Source organism: Bombina bombina, chromosome 1 (assembly GCF_027579735.1).
Source record: "Bombina bombina isolate aBomBom1 chromosome 1, aBomBom1.pri, whole genome shotgun sequence".
NCBI lineage: Eukaryota > Metazoa > Chordata > Amphibia > Anura > Bombinatoridae > Bombina > Bombina bombina.
In genome coordinates, this window is record NC_069499.1 from 330,222,114 (window position 1) to 330,241,022 (window position 18,909).

Below are 18,909 nucleotides of genomic sequence, written 5' to 3' on the forward strand. Positions count from 1 at the left end.
ACCACAAGATATGGCGTAAATATCTTCATTGGTGTGAATCCAAGAATTACTCATGGAGTAGGGTTAGGATTCCTAGGATATTGTCCTTCCTCCAAGAGGGTTTGGACAAAGGATTATCAGCTAGTTCTTTAAAGGGACAGATTTCTGCTCTGTCTATTCTTTTACACAAGCGTCTGGCAGAAGTTCCAGACGTTCAGGCATTTTGTCAGGCTTTAGTTAGAATTAAGCCTGTGTTTAAACCTGTTGCTCCTCCATGGAGCTTAAACTTGGTTCTTAAAGTTCTTTTTCTGATGGCTATTTCCTCGGCTAGAAGAGTCTCAGAGTTATCTGCCTTACATTGTGATTCTCCTTATCTGATCTTTCATTCAGATAAAGTTGTTCTGCGTACAAAACCTGGGTTTTTACCTAAGGTGTGGTTTCTAACAAGAATATCAATCAAGAGATTGTTGTTCCATCATTATGTCCTAATCCTTCTTCAAAGAAGGAACGTCTTTTGCATAATCTAGACGTAGTCCGTGCCTTGAAGTTTTACTTACAGGCTACTAAAGATTTTCGCCAAACATCTAACCTGTTTGTTGTTTACTCTGGACAGAGGAGAGGTCAGAAGGCCTCGGCAACCTCTCTTTCTTTTTGGCTTCGGAGTATAATCCGTTTAGCCTATGAGACTGCTGGACAGCAGCCTCCTGAAAGGATTACAGCTCATTCTACTAGAGCTGTGGCTTCCACCTGGGCCTTTAAAAATGAGGCCTCTGTTGAACAGATTTGCAAGGCTGCAACTTGGTCTTCCCTTCATACTTTTTCCAAATTTTACAAATTTGATACTTTTGCTTCTTCGGAGGCTGTTTTTGGGAGAAAGGTTCTACAGGCAGTGGTTCCTTCCGTTTAAGTTCCTGCCTTGTCCCTCCCATCATCCGTGTACTTTAGCTTTGGTATTGGTATCCCACAAGTAATGGATGATCCGTGGACTGGATACACTTAACAAGAGAAAACATAATTTATGCTTACCTAATAAATTTATTTCTCTTGTAGTGTATCCAGTCCACGGCCCGCCCTGTCCTTTTCAGGCATGTCTAAATTTTAATTAAACTACAGTCACCACTGCACCCTATGGTTTCTCCTTTCTCGGCTTGTTTCGGTCGAATGACTGGATATGGCAGTGAGGGGAGGAGCTATATAGCAGCTCTGCTGTGGGTGATCCTCTTGCAACTTCCTGTTGGGAAGGAGAATATCCCACAAGTAATGGATGATCCGTGGACTGGATACACTACAAGAGAAATAAATTTATCAGGTAAGCATAAATTATGGGTTTTTTTAAAAAATACACTAACATGCCTACTGTGCAAAATCCAGCCCTGATGTAGCCTCTGATGAAGCGCATCAGGCGTTACTGTCTGTGACTTTTGGCATTGTCCAATAAACCCCTGTTACACAAGATTCTATGATCCAGTATGACTCCTTTCTTGTTTGCAATAAGAGAGAATATTGGTATAAGAAAATGTCACTGTTTTCAGGCAGTATTAGAGTACTATGAGTTGCTTCTTTATATCTGCATTTAAAGAGTTTGAAGAAAATGCAGTGATGAAATATGTGCCCTGATCCTGACTTGTGTCTATGATGACCAGTGGTGGTTAGGCTTGATATTGAGTTCATTAGCAAGAAAAACTGTGATGTTTTTGTAATTTTTTCCAACCACCTGTACAAAGATATCCACTAAGGACAAAGTGTGGATTCTCATGAACAATGTTTTCAGAAAACTGGCACCTGCCGAGTTGTCTATAAATGTTTGGTAGGGTTAGACTGTCTAGCTGGTGGGGAATCTAGCACACCTGAAGTAAACTTTATCCCAAAGTTTAAAGAGTTATAATTAGTTGTGGTAGGTGGCGCAAACCAAGTTGCTATTCCCAATGTGTCTTACTGTAAATATGTGTGATAATATGTGGGCTCAATATATGTTAATGTTTTGATGAGTACTATTTTATATTCTCTTATGGAAAAAATTGGATGTCGAAACTTTTTTTTTTTTTTTTTTTAAATAAATATATATATTATACTTTATTTGATTCTGGTAAATTTACCCAATAATAGTGATGCTAAAAGTACAATTAAACAAATATTATTACAAATTCCTTCAAAGTTTAAAAAATGACACTGGTGTCTCTATGTATCTATGTATAAAATGTACGTAATATATAAAAATATATGAATATATAAAAATTAAATTAAAATAATATCGTTGAAATCTTGCAATTTATACAGTTATAGGTTTATCACAAGTTGTAATTTCTAACAAAATGTTTGTAAATACAATTTAATAGTGGATAAGACAATAGTTGCTGTATAGTTCATATAGGATACTTTGTTTCAAGTTCAGCTGTGCAATTGAGATCTTATCTTAGGTAACTATATATCAAATGTAGAGGTATGTTGGTGCGATTTTATTCACACTGTGATACAAGTATACAATTTAGTACCTTGAAGTGTATCTGTTTGATATCACTTTTGTGAGATGATTGCGGTTAAATAAACGCTGCTATGCCAATAATTTGCTGGTGGCAGTTCTATATGGGCTGCTGGCGGTTAAATAAATGCCGCTTTGGTTTTCTCTTGTTAGGTGGGCTTATCTGTTTGCTTTCTAATTTTGATGCTGTGTTGTATCATCAAAATTAGAAAGCAAACAGATAAGCCCACCTAACAAGAGAAAACCAAAGCGGCATTTATTTAACCGCCAGCAGCCCATATAGAACTGCCACCAGCAAATTATTGGCATAGCGGCGTTTATTTAACCGCAATCATCTCACAAAAGTGATATCAAAAAGATACACTTCAAGGTACTAAATTGTATACTTGTATCACAGTGTGATAAAAATCGCACCAACATACCTCTACATTTGATATATAGTTACTTAAGATAAGATCTCAATTGCACAGCTGAACTTGAAACAAAGTATCCTATATGAACTATACAGCAACTATTGTCTTATCCACTATTAAATTGTATTTACAAACATTTTGTTAGAAATTACAACTTGTGATAAACCTATAACTGTATAAATTGCAAGATTTCAACAATATTATTTTAATTTAATTTTTATATATTCATATATTTTTATATATTACGTACATTTTATACATAGATACATAGAGACACCGGTGTCATTTTTTAAACTTTGAAGGAATTTGTAATAATATTTGTTTAATTGTACTTTTAGCATCACTATTATTGGATAAATTTACCGAAATCAAATAAAGTATAATATATATTTAAAAAAAAAAAGTTTCGACATCCAATTTTTTCCATAAGAGAATATAAAATAGTACTCATCAAAACATTAACATATATTGAGCCCACATATTATCACACATATTTACAGTAAGACACATTGGGAATAGCAACTTGGTTTGCGCCACCTACCACAACTAATTATACCTGCCGAGTTGTCTACTGCTGCCGAATCCGAATCCTCCTACAACATTTCCGAAAGACTGAGTGAGGAAATCTCACCGCTTTTAATCAAACATGTAGCTTGAACTTGTGGTGTGTCAATAATAAACATTAATACTTATTATTTGCTATGTTTTTGTTTCATCTGTTCAGTTCTCAAAATATATGAATAAAGTAGACTTTTCCCCAGATTTCTACTAGCCCTAGCTCTGTTACCAGTGGAATCTCAATTTTTTGCAGCACAATGCTACCATAGAGGACTTATATCTGTGAAAATCCTATCTGGTCCCCCACAAAAGATAATCAACCTGAAAGTGAGGGGAAATGTTAAAAAAAAATGCACTTTCTCGCCCAATAAGAGAAGTCTCAAACATGAAATGTTCTGCATGCACACTATACTTACCCAGGTAAGCCCTAAAAAATGTAGGAGTGAGACTTGAACCCTTCCCTTTATAAATTGACCCTAAAAGTGGAACTTTCAGTGATCTTGATCATTATATTAGCACTTAAGTTTGAAGTCTAAGGAACAAGAATGTGCAAAATGTTTACATATTTACATATACCTTGTAATGTTCTCTACATGTCCGTTTTTGTTCCAAGGAGCTAGGATCATCTTGAGCTGAGATATTGAGGTTTCCGCAAACATCTGTATAATCAAAGTTTGTCGTGCACAATGATACAAAGGTGGCTGCCGTAGTTAAACCATGTAAAATAAACTAAAACTGGTGGTTTTGCAATACCAATACTAAGAGATAATCGTTAAAAAAATAAATAAATAAAAAATAGGAAAATTAAAAATGGTCAAGCAACCAACTTGACAATTATTGGACCAATTGAGATGGATTGACCCTGGGCTAATTGATTGTGACTCCCAAAGTTCTTCATTTTTATAGCCCCCCACAAATAACACAATGAAAATAACAGCACCATACAGTTTTAGGATCTGGTAAAGTAAAAGAAAAGGGACTAGCAATAGGTGAAAAGTTAGTTGGTTTTATCTTTTCCCTTGTTAAACAAAGTGTAAAAAAACTTTTCAATATTCTAAAATGTGTATTTCTAAATCTGTTTTATTTTCAAGGTTCTAATTCAAGCAGAAGATCGAGTCCACAGAATTGGACAAACAAGTTGTGTGAATATTCATTACCTTGTTGCAAAAGGCACAGCCGATGACTTCTTGTGGTAGGAAATAAATTTGATATTGATAATTGTATCTTATTAGAAAAGTGATTATATGTAGATCAAGTAAATTAAGGAAAATAGGAGTGATGATTATGTTCTAATGACATAAAGGATTTATTTTTTATGTGTGCAATAATATATTTTGCAGCTAATATAAGATTGCAGCTTGTGTTTAGAAGTTCAGTATTGATAATCCTTAAAGGAATGGTAAACTCCATTATAAGATCCTCTAGTAAACAGTAGTTTGTCATCAATTCAATTTAGTATCTGATTTTCGTTTAAACTATCCTATGTCAAAGTTTAATAAAATAAATTATTTACCGCTATGTTCGCCGTGATTCCCCGCTGGCCCCCCTCGCAGCAATAAATCATTGTCTCTGACACGTCCAATATGTGTCTACAGGCTTTGTCCGCTATGTCATTATGGGTGGCAATAGCGTTGCGCTTCCATATGCACATGCGCAAAATCAATTCCTTCACCGCATGTCATCAATCAGAAATATTTACTTACACAATGCGCGTCCACAGACTAATAAAGTATATGGTTTAATACTTACAAAAATAATTTCAAATGCTCGTTTTTGATAAGGGGAAGGAACAGAAATTCTATCCGTTCTCGTGTGCTGTCCGTGAACGAAGTAAACAAGGAATCTCGTGATTCAATGTTTACCTTGTTCATTGACAAAGCCGATTTTGCGCATGCGCACTTTAATGCCCATATCGTGAATGCGCAGAGCCAGTGACGAAAACGGGAGGTGGGACAGCTGCACACGTCACTGAGCTCAATCAGAAATCTTACATGGGGGTGGAGTTTGAACTCGTAAAGGAGACAAATGACAAACGGTAAATAAAATATAAATTCTATATAAAAAAAAAAAAAAAAAACATTGCGCTTTAAATTGCAATGACATGTAGTTTATATTGATACATTGCAATTGGCATTGAGTTTACCATTCATTTAAACATTTAGATTTTGCTGTTGATGAGTCTGCAATTAATTTTCATTAAGACCTGTCATTTGCTTTTAAATAAACATGTAACAGTACTTAATATTGTAAAGTGTACATTACTTTCACCTGAATATATTTGAACTCAACTTGTTTCATTCATTTTTCACAGGCCAATGATTCAGGAAAAGATAAAGATTCTGGGCCAGGCTGGATTATCAGAGACACAGTTTTCAGAAACTACAGAATCAACAGATTATTTCTACAAGGTAACATTAAATACTAAATAATGTATGAGGTTAGAGAATAAGTGTGGTATATATAGGAAAATGATTAATGGTAAATGTATTTTCTTTTTCTATAACACTCTTTTATTGTTTGAAAGTTGTAAGTATCAACAGGACTGTGTGATATTGCAAATTCTGGTATGCTTTCTTAAAAATACCTATTCTTTTATAGATTGTTTTATGTTATGCTTTGATCAAAATGTAACATAAAACTAGAGTGCATATACAGTAATTTGCTTGCACAGAGCTCAGTATTTGGAGGATTTCCTACATGATGCATTATTTTAGGGTCTCAATACAAGTGCCTTGACAATTTGACTTGCTTATCCATCAATTATTTTAGTCTATTACACATAGGCATAAATCTATAGTTATTCCAGGAGTCTTACCTTTGAGCCTAGAAGTTTTGATAACCTATTTATTTGAGCCCTTCTGTAAGATTATTCCTGGAACCTCAGATTGAAGTTGTTAGTTTCATAAGGTGGTGAGAGTTCACAAGCCATTAGTCCTGGGAATTCAACTCCTGGCCACAAGGAGGAGGCAAAGATACTCAACATCCAACAAGTTTTTAATCCCTCTCACCTCTCTGATATCATAGTCTATCTTTACCTCCACAGGTGGAAGGTAAACAAATTAGGTGCTCCAGTTTCTTTGTAAACAAAAAAGAAATCTCAAACCTAGGTGAAAGCTTTTCTACCTCTCAGGATTCCTGGATTTACATAGAGGATAGTAAGAGAGTTCTTAAGCAATGAATGTAATTCTCCTTCAGGAGTTTATCGCTAGCCTATCACAGGTGTTGCAGGGACTGGTTACTTAGTCTCCTCCTGTTGCTAGCACAGCACCGGAAGGGCACTCTACTGGAAGCAGTCTTTTTTACAGCTAGAAGCACAGTAGAGTTGGGTGCATCTCAAGGTAAGTGAGGATATGTTATGCACTCACATAGCCCACAAGCCATTAGCAGGTACAACTTTATTGTTCATCATAGCCAGGGGACATTTATAATTTTTACAGACTCGTCACTTTCACATTAGCACAATTTTCACACAAATATTAATAATTGTGTGTTGGGGGACAATATTATTTTCTTCTATTGGCAGTTAAGAGTCCACAAGAACATTCATAACCTATGGGAAATACTATTCCTGTCCACCAGGAGGAGGCAAAGACACCCCGAACAAGACTATAAATATCCCTCCCACTTCCCCTACCCCCAGTAGTTCTTTGCCTTGTATCATGGGACAGCTGTTACTGTTTCCTTTTGGCTGAGAAGTATGATCAGTACGGCCTACAGGGAAGCGGGTCAGGAGCCCCCTTCGAGAATCACGGCACATTCTACCTATGCGGTGTCTACTACTTGGGCCTTCAAGAACGAGGCTTCAGTTGAGCAGATCTGCAAAGCTGCAATGTTTTCTTCATTACCCTTTTTCACGAAGTTCTACAAATTTGATGTTTTTGCCTCAGCTGAGGCATCTTTTAGGAGAAGGGTTCTACAAGTGGCGGTGGTGTCTAGTACTTAGGACTACTCCCCTACTTTTCCTTCCCGAACATTTGTGAACTCCACAGTTTGGGTATTGGTTTTCCATAGGTTATGAATGTTCTTGTGGACTCTTACTGCCAAAAGAAGGAAAATAAAAATTATGCTTACCTGATAATTGAATTTCCTTCTTGGCAGTGAGAGTCCACAATCCCACCCGAATGCTACATGTGTAGTGGCGGCAGTCGTTTTTTGCAACTCTGTATCTCTTGTATCTCTCTTCACTTTTTGTTATCCTCGGCTCAACTACTGGAGGGTAAGGGAAGTGGGAAGAATAATTATAGTCTTGTTTGGGGTTTCTTTGTCTCCTCCTGGTGGCCAGGAATAGTATTTCCCATAGGTTATGAATTTCCTCGTGGACTCTTACTGCCAAGAAGGTAATTAAATCATCAGGTAAGCATATTTTTTATTTTTACAGTTAGGAAACCTTTCTGTGTATAACTTATTTTTTGATCCAGTAGAGAGGCGCACCACAGAGACAATCACTCCAGAGTAAAAGTAACTGTTAGTTTATTGCGGCACATCGTTAAAAGCATATAACAGGGCACACAGGCCCAGCAGGCTCACAGGTAAAAACACAACACAGGTGTGTCAGATAGTCACTCAGACATGTTTCGTGAGCATGCTCACTTGTTCACTGCATATTTATTTATTTTATTTATAAAATATTTTACCAGGAAGGATACATTGAGATTTCTCTCGTTTTCAAGTATGTCCTGGGTCCACAAGGCATTGCATTGATAACATAGGGTACAATAAAATACAAAAAACAATAATAATACACAATATATGAAATAAAAAAAATAAAAAAAAATTAACATAGAACAGGTATTTAATCAACCATGACAGATGCATTCTGTTTTGAGATATGTAGAGAGGGATCTCTTAAAGGATATTAGGCTTGGGGAAGGTTTGAAAGTGTGCGGGAGGTTGTTCCATAATTGTGGTGCTCTGTAGGAAAAGGAGGATCGAGCTGCTTTCTTTTTGTATTGAGGCAAGCTAAATAATGTGCTGGTATTGGATCGGAGGTTATAGGAGGTGGGAATAGCCGGGGAGAGCATTCTGCTCAGGTAGGGTGGGAGCTTCCCAGAAATGCTCTTAAACACAAGGCAAGAAAGATGGAGGGAGCGTCTGGATTCCAGCGACAGCCAGTTTAGTTCTTTTAGCATGTCACAATGGTGGGTCCTGTAGTTACATTGTAGCACAAAGCGGCAGAACGAGTTATATAACGTATTTAGTTTATTAAGGTGAGTTTGCGGTGCAGGTGCATATACTACGTCCCCGTAATCCATGATAGGCATCAGCATTTGCTGTACAATCTTTTCCTTTACTGTAGGGCTGAGGCAAGATTTGTTTCTGTACAGGGCACCTAGTTTTTGATAAAGTTTAGAGGCAAGTTTTTCTATGTTGAGGCCAAAAGATAGATTGGGGTCTAACAACATACCCAAGTATTTGAAAGAGTGGACTGCAGTCAGTGTGCAATTGGATTTTGTTTTGATGCGTAGATGGGAATTTTGTAATTTGTGTAATTTAGGCCCTGTTCCAAAGATCATTGTGACAGTTTTGTCAGTGTTTAGGAAGAGTTTGTTTTTTGATATCCACTTTTCTACCTCTGTGAATTGGTCTTGGAGCACTGCTTCAAGCTGCGGCAGATCGGAATTGTTTACATAGATTACCGTGTCGTCTGCGTACATGTGTACAGTTGAGGATTTGCAGACATTAGGCAGATCATTTATAAATAATGTGAATAGCAGGGGGCCGAGAATGGATCCTTGGGGAACACCACACGTGACCGGGAGAGGGAGGGAGTCACTGTCAGAAATGGAGACATATTGTGATTGATCCGATACATATGATCGAAACCAGGTTAGCGGACGATCACCAATACCTGAGTTTTTTAGTTTGAGCAGTAGTATATCGTGGTCTACTGTGTCAAAGGCCTTTGCAAAGTCAAGGAAAATAGCTCCAGTTAGGTCTCCTTGTTCCATGCCAGTTTGGATGTCGTTGCAAACTTTTAGGAGGGCAGTTGTAGTGGAGTGATTCGGGCGAAAACCTGATTGATCAGGGGTCAGATAGTTAGATTGTTGGTAATACTCACAAAGTTGCGTATGGACGCATTTTTCTAAAATTTTTGACAATACTGGGAGCAAAGATATGGGACGATAATTAGAAACCAAGGTTAACTCCCCACTTTTATGGATAGGCACTAATCTTGCAGTTTTCCAAAGTTTGGGTATGTATCCAGACACCAAGGATTCGTTAATTAGGGTTGTGATGGGTTTAGCAATTGCCGGCGCACTGATCTTCAACAGCATTGCTGGGATTTGATCAGGTCCAGACTGGTTTTTCATTTTTAGATTATTAAGGTGTTTCTTAATTACATTGATGGGTACAGGTCTAAAATTGAACTTCTGTATATTGGGTCTTTGCTGATTTAGTGGGGCCTGATCCACATTTGTAGTTTCAGGATGCGCGTCATTTATTAGTTTGTCAATCAGGGTGGTGGAGCATCCGACAAAATAACTATTAAAGGCATTTGCTACTTCTAAGGGGAGTTTCAGGGTTTGGTTGTCCACATTGACAGTGCGGGGTTGGGAGTGGATTGGTGGATTTTGTAAGTTGTTTATGAGTTTCCAAAACTTTCTAGGGTTTGATATGTTATTGTTCAGATTTTCACAGAAATATTGGGCCTTGGCCAATTTTGTTTGTTTAGTGCATATATTTCGCCATTGTCTATATACACAGTGATCGTTCATAGAGCCTGTATGCTTGAACTTTGACCACAATGAATCCCGAAACTGGTACATTTGAATGAGGTCAGCTGTGATCCAATTTAAGTGTGCTCCTTTTACTCTCACCTTACGCAGCGGGGCATGCATATTCCAAACTTGTAGGAGTTCAGACTGGAAGAATTCTACTGCGGAATCTAGATCTGGGATTAGGTTTAATCTGTGCCAGGGGAGGTTCTTAATGTCATTTAGAAATGATTGAAGATTAAATTTTTTGAAGGACCTGGTGATTTTAACCTTGGGAGAGGATTTAGTTGCCTTTATTTTGCGCACGCAGTACACTAGGCAGTGGTCACTGAAATTGTTAGGGAGAACACATTATGAGACTGGTCTGACACACCTTTACTTATACCACAGATTTAAAGACACAGTATAGATTTTAGAGTGGTACAAATTAACAATGGACTCTAAATAGTATACTTTAATTTCTAAATACTTTATATGAAAAGAGAAAAAAGAGAAAAAATAAATCAAATATTGATTTATAGCTTTCCTTTAACCATGTAAATGGTAAAAGTTGAGATATATAGTGTTAAAGTTGCAACTACTGTAATGTAAAAACTTTAAACAATTCAAGGTGTATAAACCTATCATACGTATTGTTTAAGTAGTACTATCATATCTTAAGAAGGTAATATTTGCAACAATATGCAGTTTTATAACTAGAAAGCACTATATATTCCATTAAAACTATATTGACTTTGTTTCACTTAAAATAGTACATATAGAAAAAACAACCTTATTCTTAAAGCCTTAAGAGTGAGAAACATATAGAGAAATAGGTATATAAATATCCTATAGGTATGTGGGGAGGACATATTTTTAAACAGGTAAAACGAAGCGTCCTATCAAAGACAGGTTCTTAGAACACTTACGGTCTGGGAAAGATGAAAAATCAGACACTCCCATATCCAGACATTTCAAAAGTCTACATGACTCAGATATGTCAAGCTTAACTTTACAAGGAATTGATCATGTACCCCATTGGAGAAGAGGGGGCAACAGGGAAGACAAATTAAACAAACGAGAAGTCTACTTGATCTTCTCACTTAAGACAAGTAACCCCCAAGGTCTAAACATGAGAAGGGACCTAGATCTATTTACCTAAATAATTGCATTTCTTCTTTGCATGTGATCACATATTGTTTAAAAATATGCCCTCCCCACATACCTATAGGATATTTATATACCTATTTCTCTATATGTTTCTCACTCTTAAGGCTTTAAGAATAAGGTTGTTTTTTCTATATGTACTATTTTAAGTGAAACAAAGTCAATATAGTTTTAATGGAATATATAGTGCTTTCTAGTTATAAAACTGCATATTGTTGCAAATATTACCTTCTTAAGATTTGATAGTACTACTTAAACAATACGTATGATAGGTTTATACACCTTGAATTGTTTAAAGTTTTTACATTACAGTAGTTGCAACTTTAACACTATATATCTCAACTTTTACCATTTACATGGTTAAAGGAAAGCTATAAAACAATATTTGATTTATTTTTTCTCTTTTTTCTCTTTTCATATAAAGTATTTATAAATTAAAGTATACTATTTAGAGTCCATTGTTAATTTGTACCACTCTAAAATCTATACTGTGTCTTTAAATCTGTGGTATAAGTAAAGGTGTGTCAGACCAGTCTCATATGCAGTGAACAAGTGAGCATGCTCACGAAACATGTCTGCGTGACTATCTGACACACCTGTGTTGTGTTTTTACCTGTGAGCCTGCTGGGCCTGTGTGCCCTGTTATATGCTTTTAACGATGTGCCGCAATAAACTAACAGTTACTTTTACTCTGGAGTGATTGTCTCTGTGGTGCGCCTCTCTACTGGATCAATTTGTATTTACTTTTAAGTTGGCAGACTTAACTTGGGGCCGCATAACAGGACTTTCTATTTTTGCACCCACTCTCCTTTGAGCCGACAGGAGGATTTGTTTCTCCACCCCCTGCAGCAATCACGTTGGGATTAGTGAATCGAGCGCTACACACACAGAACCTCTTGTGTACTATAACTTATTTTTCCCTAATGTTTGTTTCCTTCACTTATTTCTTTAAAGTGTTGGACACTGCACTCCATTCCAGCTGTGGTGTAGTTAATTTACTCCTGCCATTATTTCCTGCTCTGCCTTGCCTTCTTATTCTTTGTAACTGAGGCAGACATTTTCAGTTTAGAGGCCGCTACACGTCTTGATCTTCTCTGGCCTGCATATCATGGGGGTAGTGCAGTTCTTTTATTGTACATAGAAGGGATCTCTAAACTAAAGTGGTTTTATTACACTGTATAATTCCAGCCTTCATGTGTTTATGTATTGATGTTGACTGTATCTCTCCTTTTTCTGTATAAGAAGTTATTGTACTTAGTTGCATATACCGTTACTTCTACTGTGTCTGAAGGATGTAGGAGCTTCTTTCCTGACAGGAAGTCTAAAGGAAAATACTGATTTTAATACCCACTTTTGTTCCTTGAACTAGAATTTTCCTTCTTTTTTCTACATGTTTTTTCCAGAGCTTCCTTGAGGTCTAGTGTTATTTGGAATAAGGCAAAACAATCTAAGAAGCCTTCTTCCTTCTATGAATACCTTTTCCCTCCATTCCAGATTTCTCCTACATTGGTGTGTCCGGTCCATGGCTTCATCCTTACTTGTGGGAATATTCTCTTCCCTAACAGGAAATGGCAAAGAGAGCACAGCAAAAGCTGCCCATATAGCCCCCCCTCTAGCTCCGCCCCCCAGTCTTTCTCTTTGCCGCTCTGAACAAGTAGCATCTCCACGGGGATGGTAAAGAGTATGTGGTGTTAGTTGTAGTTTTATTTCTTCTATCAAGAGTTTGTTATTTTAAAATAGTGCCGGTTTGTACTATTTACTCTACAACAGAAAGTGATGAAGAGTTCTGTTAAAAGAGGAGTATGATTTTAGCAACAGTAACTAAAATCCATTGCTGTTCCCACACAGGACTGTTGAGCCCAGAGAACTTCAGTTGGGGGGAACAGTTTGCAGACTTTTCTGCTCCAGGTATGACTAGTCTCTTTTCTAACAAGACATAGTAATGCTAGAAGACTGTCATTTCCCTTTTGGGATCGGTAAGCCATTTTCTTAGACTCATAACAGAATGAAGGCTTATAAATGGGCTATATACTGGTTGACACTATTGTGGGCTAAATCGATTGATTTATATAATATTTATATGATTTTTGGAGTGTTTTGAGACTTGGAAACACTTTTGGGAACGTTTTATTACGCCTGGCAGTTTGTTAGACACCTAATCTAGTCAGGAAGGCCCCTTCACTCTGGTATGCAGAGGGAGGAAGCCTCATTTTCGCGCCTTAATTGCGCAGTTACTTCTGGAAGCAGTGCATGCAGCTTCATGTGAGAGGGTCCTGTGGCCACAAAAACGATTCTAAGAGGCTTATTTCTGTGGTGAATAACCCCCAAGGAAGGTAAAGCCGCAGCAAAAGGCTGTGGCAGGGACTGTAGTGGGTTTAAACTGCTAAATTGAACTATTAGCTCCGGTTTGCTCATTTAAGGGGTTAAAGACTTGAAATTTGGTGTGCAATACTTTCAAGGCATTAAGACACTAGGGTGCAAATTTCGTAAAGATCGGATAATTCCTTCATAGTTTTTCAAACATTCAGAAATAAAGTGTACTCTGTTTATTATTTAAAGAGACAGTAACGGTTTTGTTTAAAAACGTTTTTTTTGCATTAATAGCCTGACTAAGTCTGTCTAACATGTCTGTACCTTCAGATAGATTATGTTCTGTGTGTATGGAGGCCAAGGTGATTCCCCCTTTAAATGTATGTGAAAATTGTGCCATGGCGTCCAAACAAAGTAAGGACAGTAATGTCACATTTAATAAGGTTGCCCAAGATGATTCTTCAAATGAAGGTAGTGGGGATAGTTCATCATCCTCTCCTTCTGTGTCAACACCAGTTATGCCCGCGCAGGCGACACCTAGTACATCTAGCGCGCCAATGCTTGTTACTATGCAACAATTAACTGCAGTAATGGATAATTCTATAGCAAATCTTTTATCCAAACTGCCAACACTTCCCAGAAAGCGTGATTGCTCAGTTTTGAATACAGAGGATGAGCAAGTGGGCGCCGATGATAGTTAGCTGTAATACCCTCACACCAGTCTGAATTGGCAGTGAGGGAGGGGCTGTCTGAGGGAGAAATTTCTGATTCAGGAAAAGTTTCTCAGCAGGCAGAACCTGATATCGTGACGTTTAAATTTAAGTTAGAACATCTCCGCGCCCTGCTTAAGGAGGTGCTAACTACTCTTGACGATTGCGACTCTTTGGTAATTCCAGAGAAATTGTGCAAAATGGACAAATTCCTTGAGGTCCCTGTGCACGCTGATTTCTTTCTGATACCCAAGAGGGTGGTGGACATAGTGAACAAGGAGTGGGAGAAGCCAGGTATACCTTTTGTCCCACCTCCTATATTTAAGAAAATGTTCCCCATTGTCGACCCCAGAAGGGACGCATGGCAAACAGTCCCTAAGGTTGAAGGAGCAGTTTCTACGTTGGCCAAGCGCACGACTATTCTCATTGAGGACAGTTGTGCTTTCAAAGATCCTTTTCAAAGATATTTGTTCAGCAAGGTTTCCTTCTTCAGCCAATTTCGTGCATTATTCCTGTCACCGCGGCGGCGTCTTTTTGGTTCGAGGAACTAGAAAATTCGCACAATAAGGAGACTCCATATGAGGAAGTCATGAACAGAATTCACGCACTAAAGTTGGCTAATTCCTTTATTTTAGATGCCGCTTTGCAATTGGCGAAATTAGCGGCGAAAAATTCAGGTTTTGCAATTGTGGCGCGCAGAGCGCTTTGGCTAAAATCTTGGTCGGCGGATGTGTCATCCAAGACAAAATTGCTTAATATTCCTTTCAAAGGTAAGACCCTTTTTGGGCCAGAATTGAAGGAGATTATTTCAGACATCACTGGGGGAAAGGGCCATGCCCTCCCACAGGATAGGCCTTTCAAGGCTAAGAACAAATCTAATTTTCGTTCCTTTCGCAACTTCAGGAACGGACCGTCTCCTAACTCTGCAGCCTCTAGACAAGAGGGTAACGCTTCCCAGGCTAAGCCAGCATGGAAACCAATGCAAGGCTGGAACAAGGGTAAACAGGCCAAGAAGCCTGCTGCTGCTACCAAGACAGCATGAAGAGGTAGCCCCCGATCCGGGAACGGATCTAGTAGGGGGCAGACTTTCTCTCTTTGCTCAGGCTTGGGCAAGAGATGTTCAGGATCCCTGAGCACTAGAAATAGTCTCTCAGGGTTATCTTATAGAATTCAAGGAACTTCCTCCAAGGGGAAGGTTCCACATGTCTCGCTTATCTTCAGACCAGATAAAGAGACAGGCATTCTTACATTGCGTAGGAGATCTATTAAAGATGGGAGTGATACACCCAGTTCCAACAGTGGAACAAGGTCAGGGGTTTTACTCAAACCTGTTTGTAGTTCCCAAAAAAGAGGGAACTTTCAGACCAATTCTGGATTTAAAAATTCTAAACAAATTCCTCAGAGTTCCATCGTTCAAAATGGAAACCATTCGAACGATTTTACCAACAATCCAGGAGGGTCAATACATGACTACCGTGGATTTAAAAGATGCGTACCTACATATTCCTATCGACAAAGATCATCATCAGTTCCTAAGGTTCGCCTTTCTGGACAAACATTACCAGTTCGTGGCTCTTCCGTTCGGTTTAGCCACTGCTCCCAGAATTTTCACAAAGGTGCTAGGGTCCCTTCTAGCGGTTCTAAGACCAAGGGGCATTGCAGTGGCACCTTACCTAGACGACATCCTAATCCAAGCGTCGTCCCTTTCCAGATCAAGGGCTCATACAGACATTGTATTAGCTTTTCTCAGGTCTCACGGGTGGAAGGTGAACATGGAAAAGAGTTCCTTTTCTGGGAACAATAATAGATTCTGTAGAAATTAAGATTTTTCTGACAGAGGTCAGAAAATTAAAGCTTCTAAAGGCTTGTCAAGTTCTTCAATCTATTCCTCAGCCTTCCATAGCTCAGTGCATGGAAGTAATAGGTTTAATGGTTGCAGCAATGGACGTGGTTCCTTTTGCTCGAATTCATCTAAGACCATTGCAACTGTGCATGCTCAGACAGTGGAATGGGGATTATGCAGACCTGTCTCCCCAGATTCAAGTAGACCAGTTAACCAGAGACTCACTCCGTTGGTGGTTGACTCAGGATCACCTGTCTCAGGGAATGAGTTTCCGCAGACCAGAGTGGGTCATTGTCACAACCGACGCCAGTCTATTAGGCTGGGGCGCGGTCTGGGACTCCCTGAAAGCTCAGGGTCTATGGTCTCGGGAAGAGTCTCTTCTCCCGATAAACATCCTGGAACTGAGAGCGATATTCAATGCGCTCCGGGCTTGGCCTCAACTAGCGAAGGCCGGATTCATAAGATTTCAGTCGGACAACATGACGACTGTAGCGTACATCAATCATCAGGGGGGAACAAAGAGTTCCTTGGCGATGAGAGAGGTATCCAAGATCATCAAATGGGCGGAGGATCACTCCTGCCATCTATCTGCAATTCACATCCCAGGAGTAGACAACTGGGAGGCGGATTATTTGAGTCGTCAGACTTTCCATCCGGGGGAGTGGGAACTCCACCCGGAGGTCTTTGCACAGTTAACTCAATTATGGGGCATTCCAGACATGGATCTGATGGCGTCTCGTCAGAACTCCAAGGTTCCTCGCTACGGGTCCAGATCCAGGGATCCCAAGGCGACACTGGTGGATGCATTAGTGGCGCCTTGGTCGTTCAACCTAGCTTATGTGTTTCCACCGTTTCCTCTCCTTCCAAGGCTCGTAGCCAGGATCAAACAGGAGAAGGCCTCTGATTCTGATAGCTCCTGCGTGGCCACGCAGGACTTGGTATGCAGACCTGGTGAATATGTCATCGGCTCCACCATGGAAGCTACCTTTGAGACAGGATCTTCTAGTACAAGGTCCATTCGAACATCCAAATCTAGTCTCTCTGCAGCTGACTGCTTGGAAATTGAACGCTTGATTTTATCTAAGCGTGGGTTTTCAGATTCAGTTATAGATACTCTGGTCCAAGCCAGAAAACCTGTGACTAGGAAAATTTACAATAAAATATGGAAAAAATATATCTGTTGGTGTGAATCCAAGGAATTCGCTTGGAGTAAAATTAAAATTCCTAAGATTCTTTCCTTTCTCCAAGAGGGTTTGGATAAAGGGTTATCAGCGAGTTCTCAAAAAGGACAGATATCTGCTTTGTCTGTTTTGTTACACAAACGCCTGGCAGCTGTGCCAGATGTACAAGCTTTTGTACAGGCCATAGTCAGAATCAAGCCTGTTTACAGACCCATGACTCCTCCATGGAGTCTAAATTTAGTTCTTTCAGTTCTTCAAGGGGTTCCGTTTGAACCTCTACATTCCATAGATATTAAGTTACTATCTTGGAAAGTTCTGTTTTTGGTTGCTATTTCTTCTGCTAGAAAAGTTTCTGAATTGGCTGCTTTGCAGTGTGATCCACCCTATCTGGTATTCCATGCAGATAAGGTTGTTTTGCGTACCAAACCTGGTTTTCTTCCAAAGGTGGTTTCCAACAGGAATATTAACCAGGAAATAGTTGTTCCTTCTCTGTGTCCGAATCCAGTTTCGAAGAAGGAACGTTTGTTACACAATTTAGATGTGGTCCGTGCTTTAAAATTCTATTTAGATGCAACAAAGGATTTCAGACAGACTTCATCTTTGTTTGTCGTTTATTCTGTTAAGAGGAGAGGACAGAAAGCTACTGCTACCTCTCTTTCTTTTTGGCTGAAAAGCATCATCCGATTGGCTTATGAGACTGCCGGACGGCAGCCTCCTGAACGAACTACAGCTCACTCTACTAGAGCTGTGGCTTCCACATGGGCCTTCAAGAACGAGGCTTCTGTTGATCAGATATGTAAGGCAGCGACTTGGTCTTCTCTGCACACTTTTGCCAAATTTTACAAATTCGATACTTATGCTTCTTCGGAGGCTATTTTTGGGAGAAAGGTTTTGCAAGCCGTGGTGCCTTCCGTTTAGGTAACCTGACTTGTTCCCTCCCTTCATCCGTGTCCTAAAGCTTTGGTATTGGTTCCCACAAGTAAGGATGAAGCCGTGGACCGGACACACCAATGTAGGAGTAAACAGAATTTATGCTTACCTGATAAATTTCTTTCTCCTACGGTGTGTCCGGTCCACGGCCCGCCCTGGCTTTTAGTCAGGTTTCAATTTTTTTCTTTCTATACACTACAGTCACCACGGCACCCTATAGTTTCTCCTTTTTCTCCTAACCGTCGGTCGAATGACTGGGGGGCGGAGCCAGAGGGGGGGCTATATGGGCAGCTTTTGCTGTGCTCTCTTTGCCATTTCCTGTTAGGGAAGAGAATATTCCCACAAGTAAGGATGAATCCGTGGACCGGACACACCGTAGGAGAAAGAAATTTATCAGGTAAGCATAAATTCTGTTTTTTATTTGGTATATTGTAGATTATTCTTTTTTATGGCCTAGTTGCCTTATGTCCAGAATCTCTGGTTCTATTCATATTTACCTATGGTTGCAGCTTGCGTTTTAAGTCAACATTTCCTTAGATGAAGGTTTTATGGTCTTTCTTCTGAAAGATTCTGTACAGACTGTGAACCTAAAATGTGTTAGTGCCTGTTCCAGTTTTTGGAATAAGATCAAGGATTTTAATCCA

The 18,909-nt window shown here is 39.1% G+C and overlaps 1 protein-coding gene across 3 annotated transcripts in view; it reads left to right on the top strand.

The window, feature by feature from the left end:
• The window catches only part of SMARCAL1 (SWI/SNF related, matrix associated, actin dependent regulator of chromatin, subfamily a like 1), a 440,164-nt gene that overhangs the window by 389,405 nt on the left and 31,850 nt on the right, over positions 1–18,909 (top strand). For all 3 annotated transcript variants that reach the window (XM_053698110.1, XM_053698109.1, XM_053698111.1), the window contains exons 15-16: positions 4,521–4,621; positions 5,741–5,837. In XM_053698110.1, coding sequence (XP_053554085.1) covers positions 4,521–4,621; positions 5,741–5,837 — 198 coding nt within the window. The remainder of the gene's footprint in view (positions 1–4,520; positions 4,622–5,740; positions 5,838–18,909) is intronic.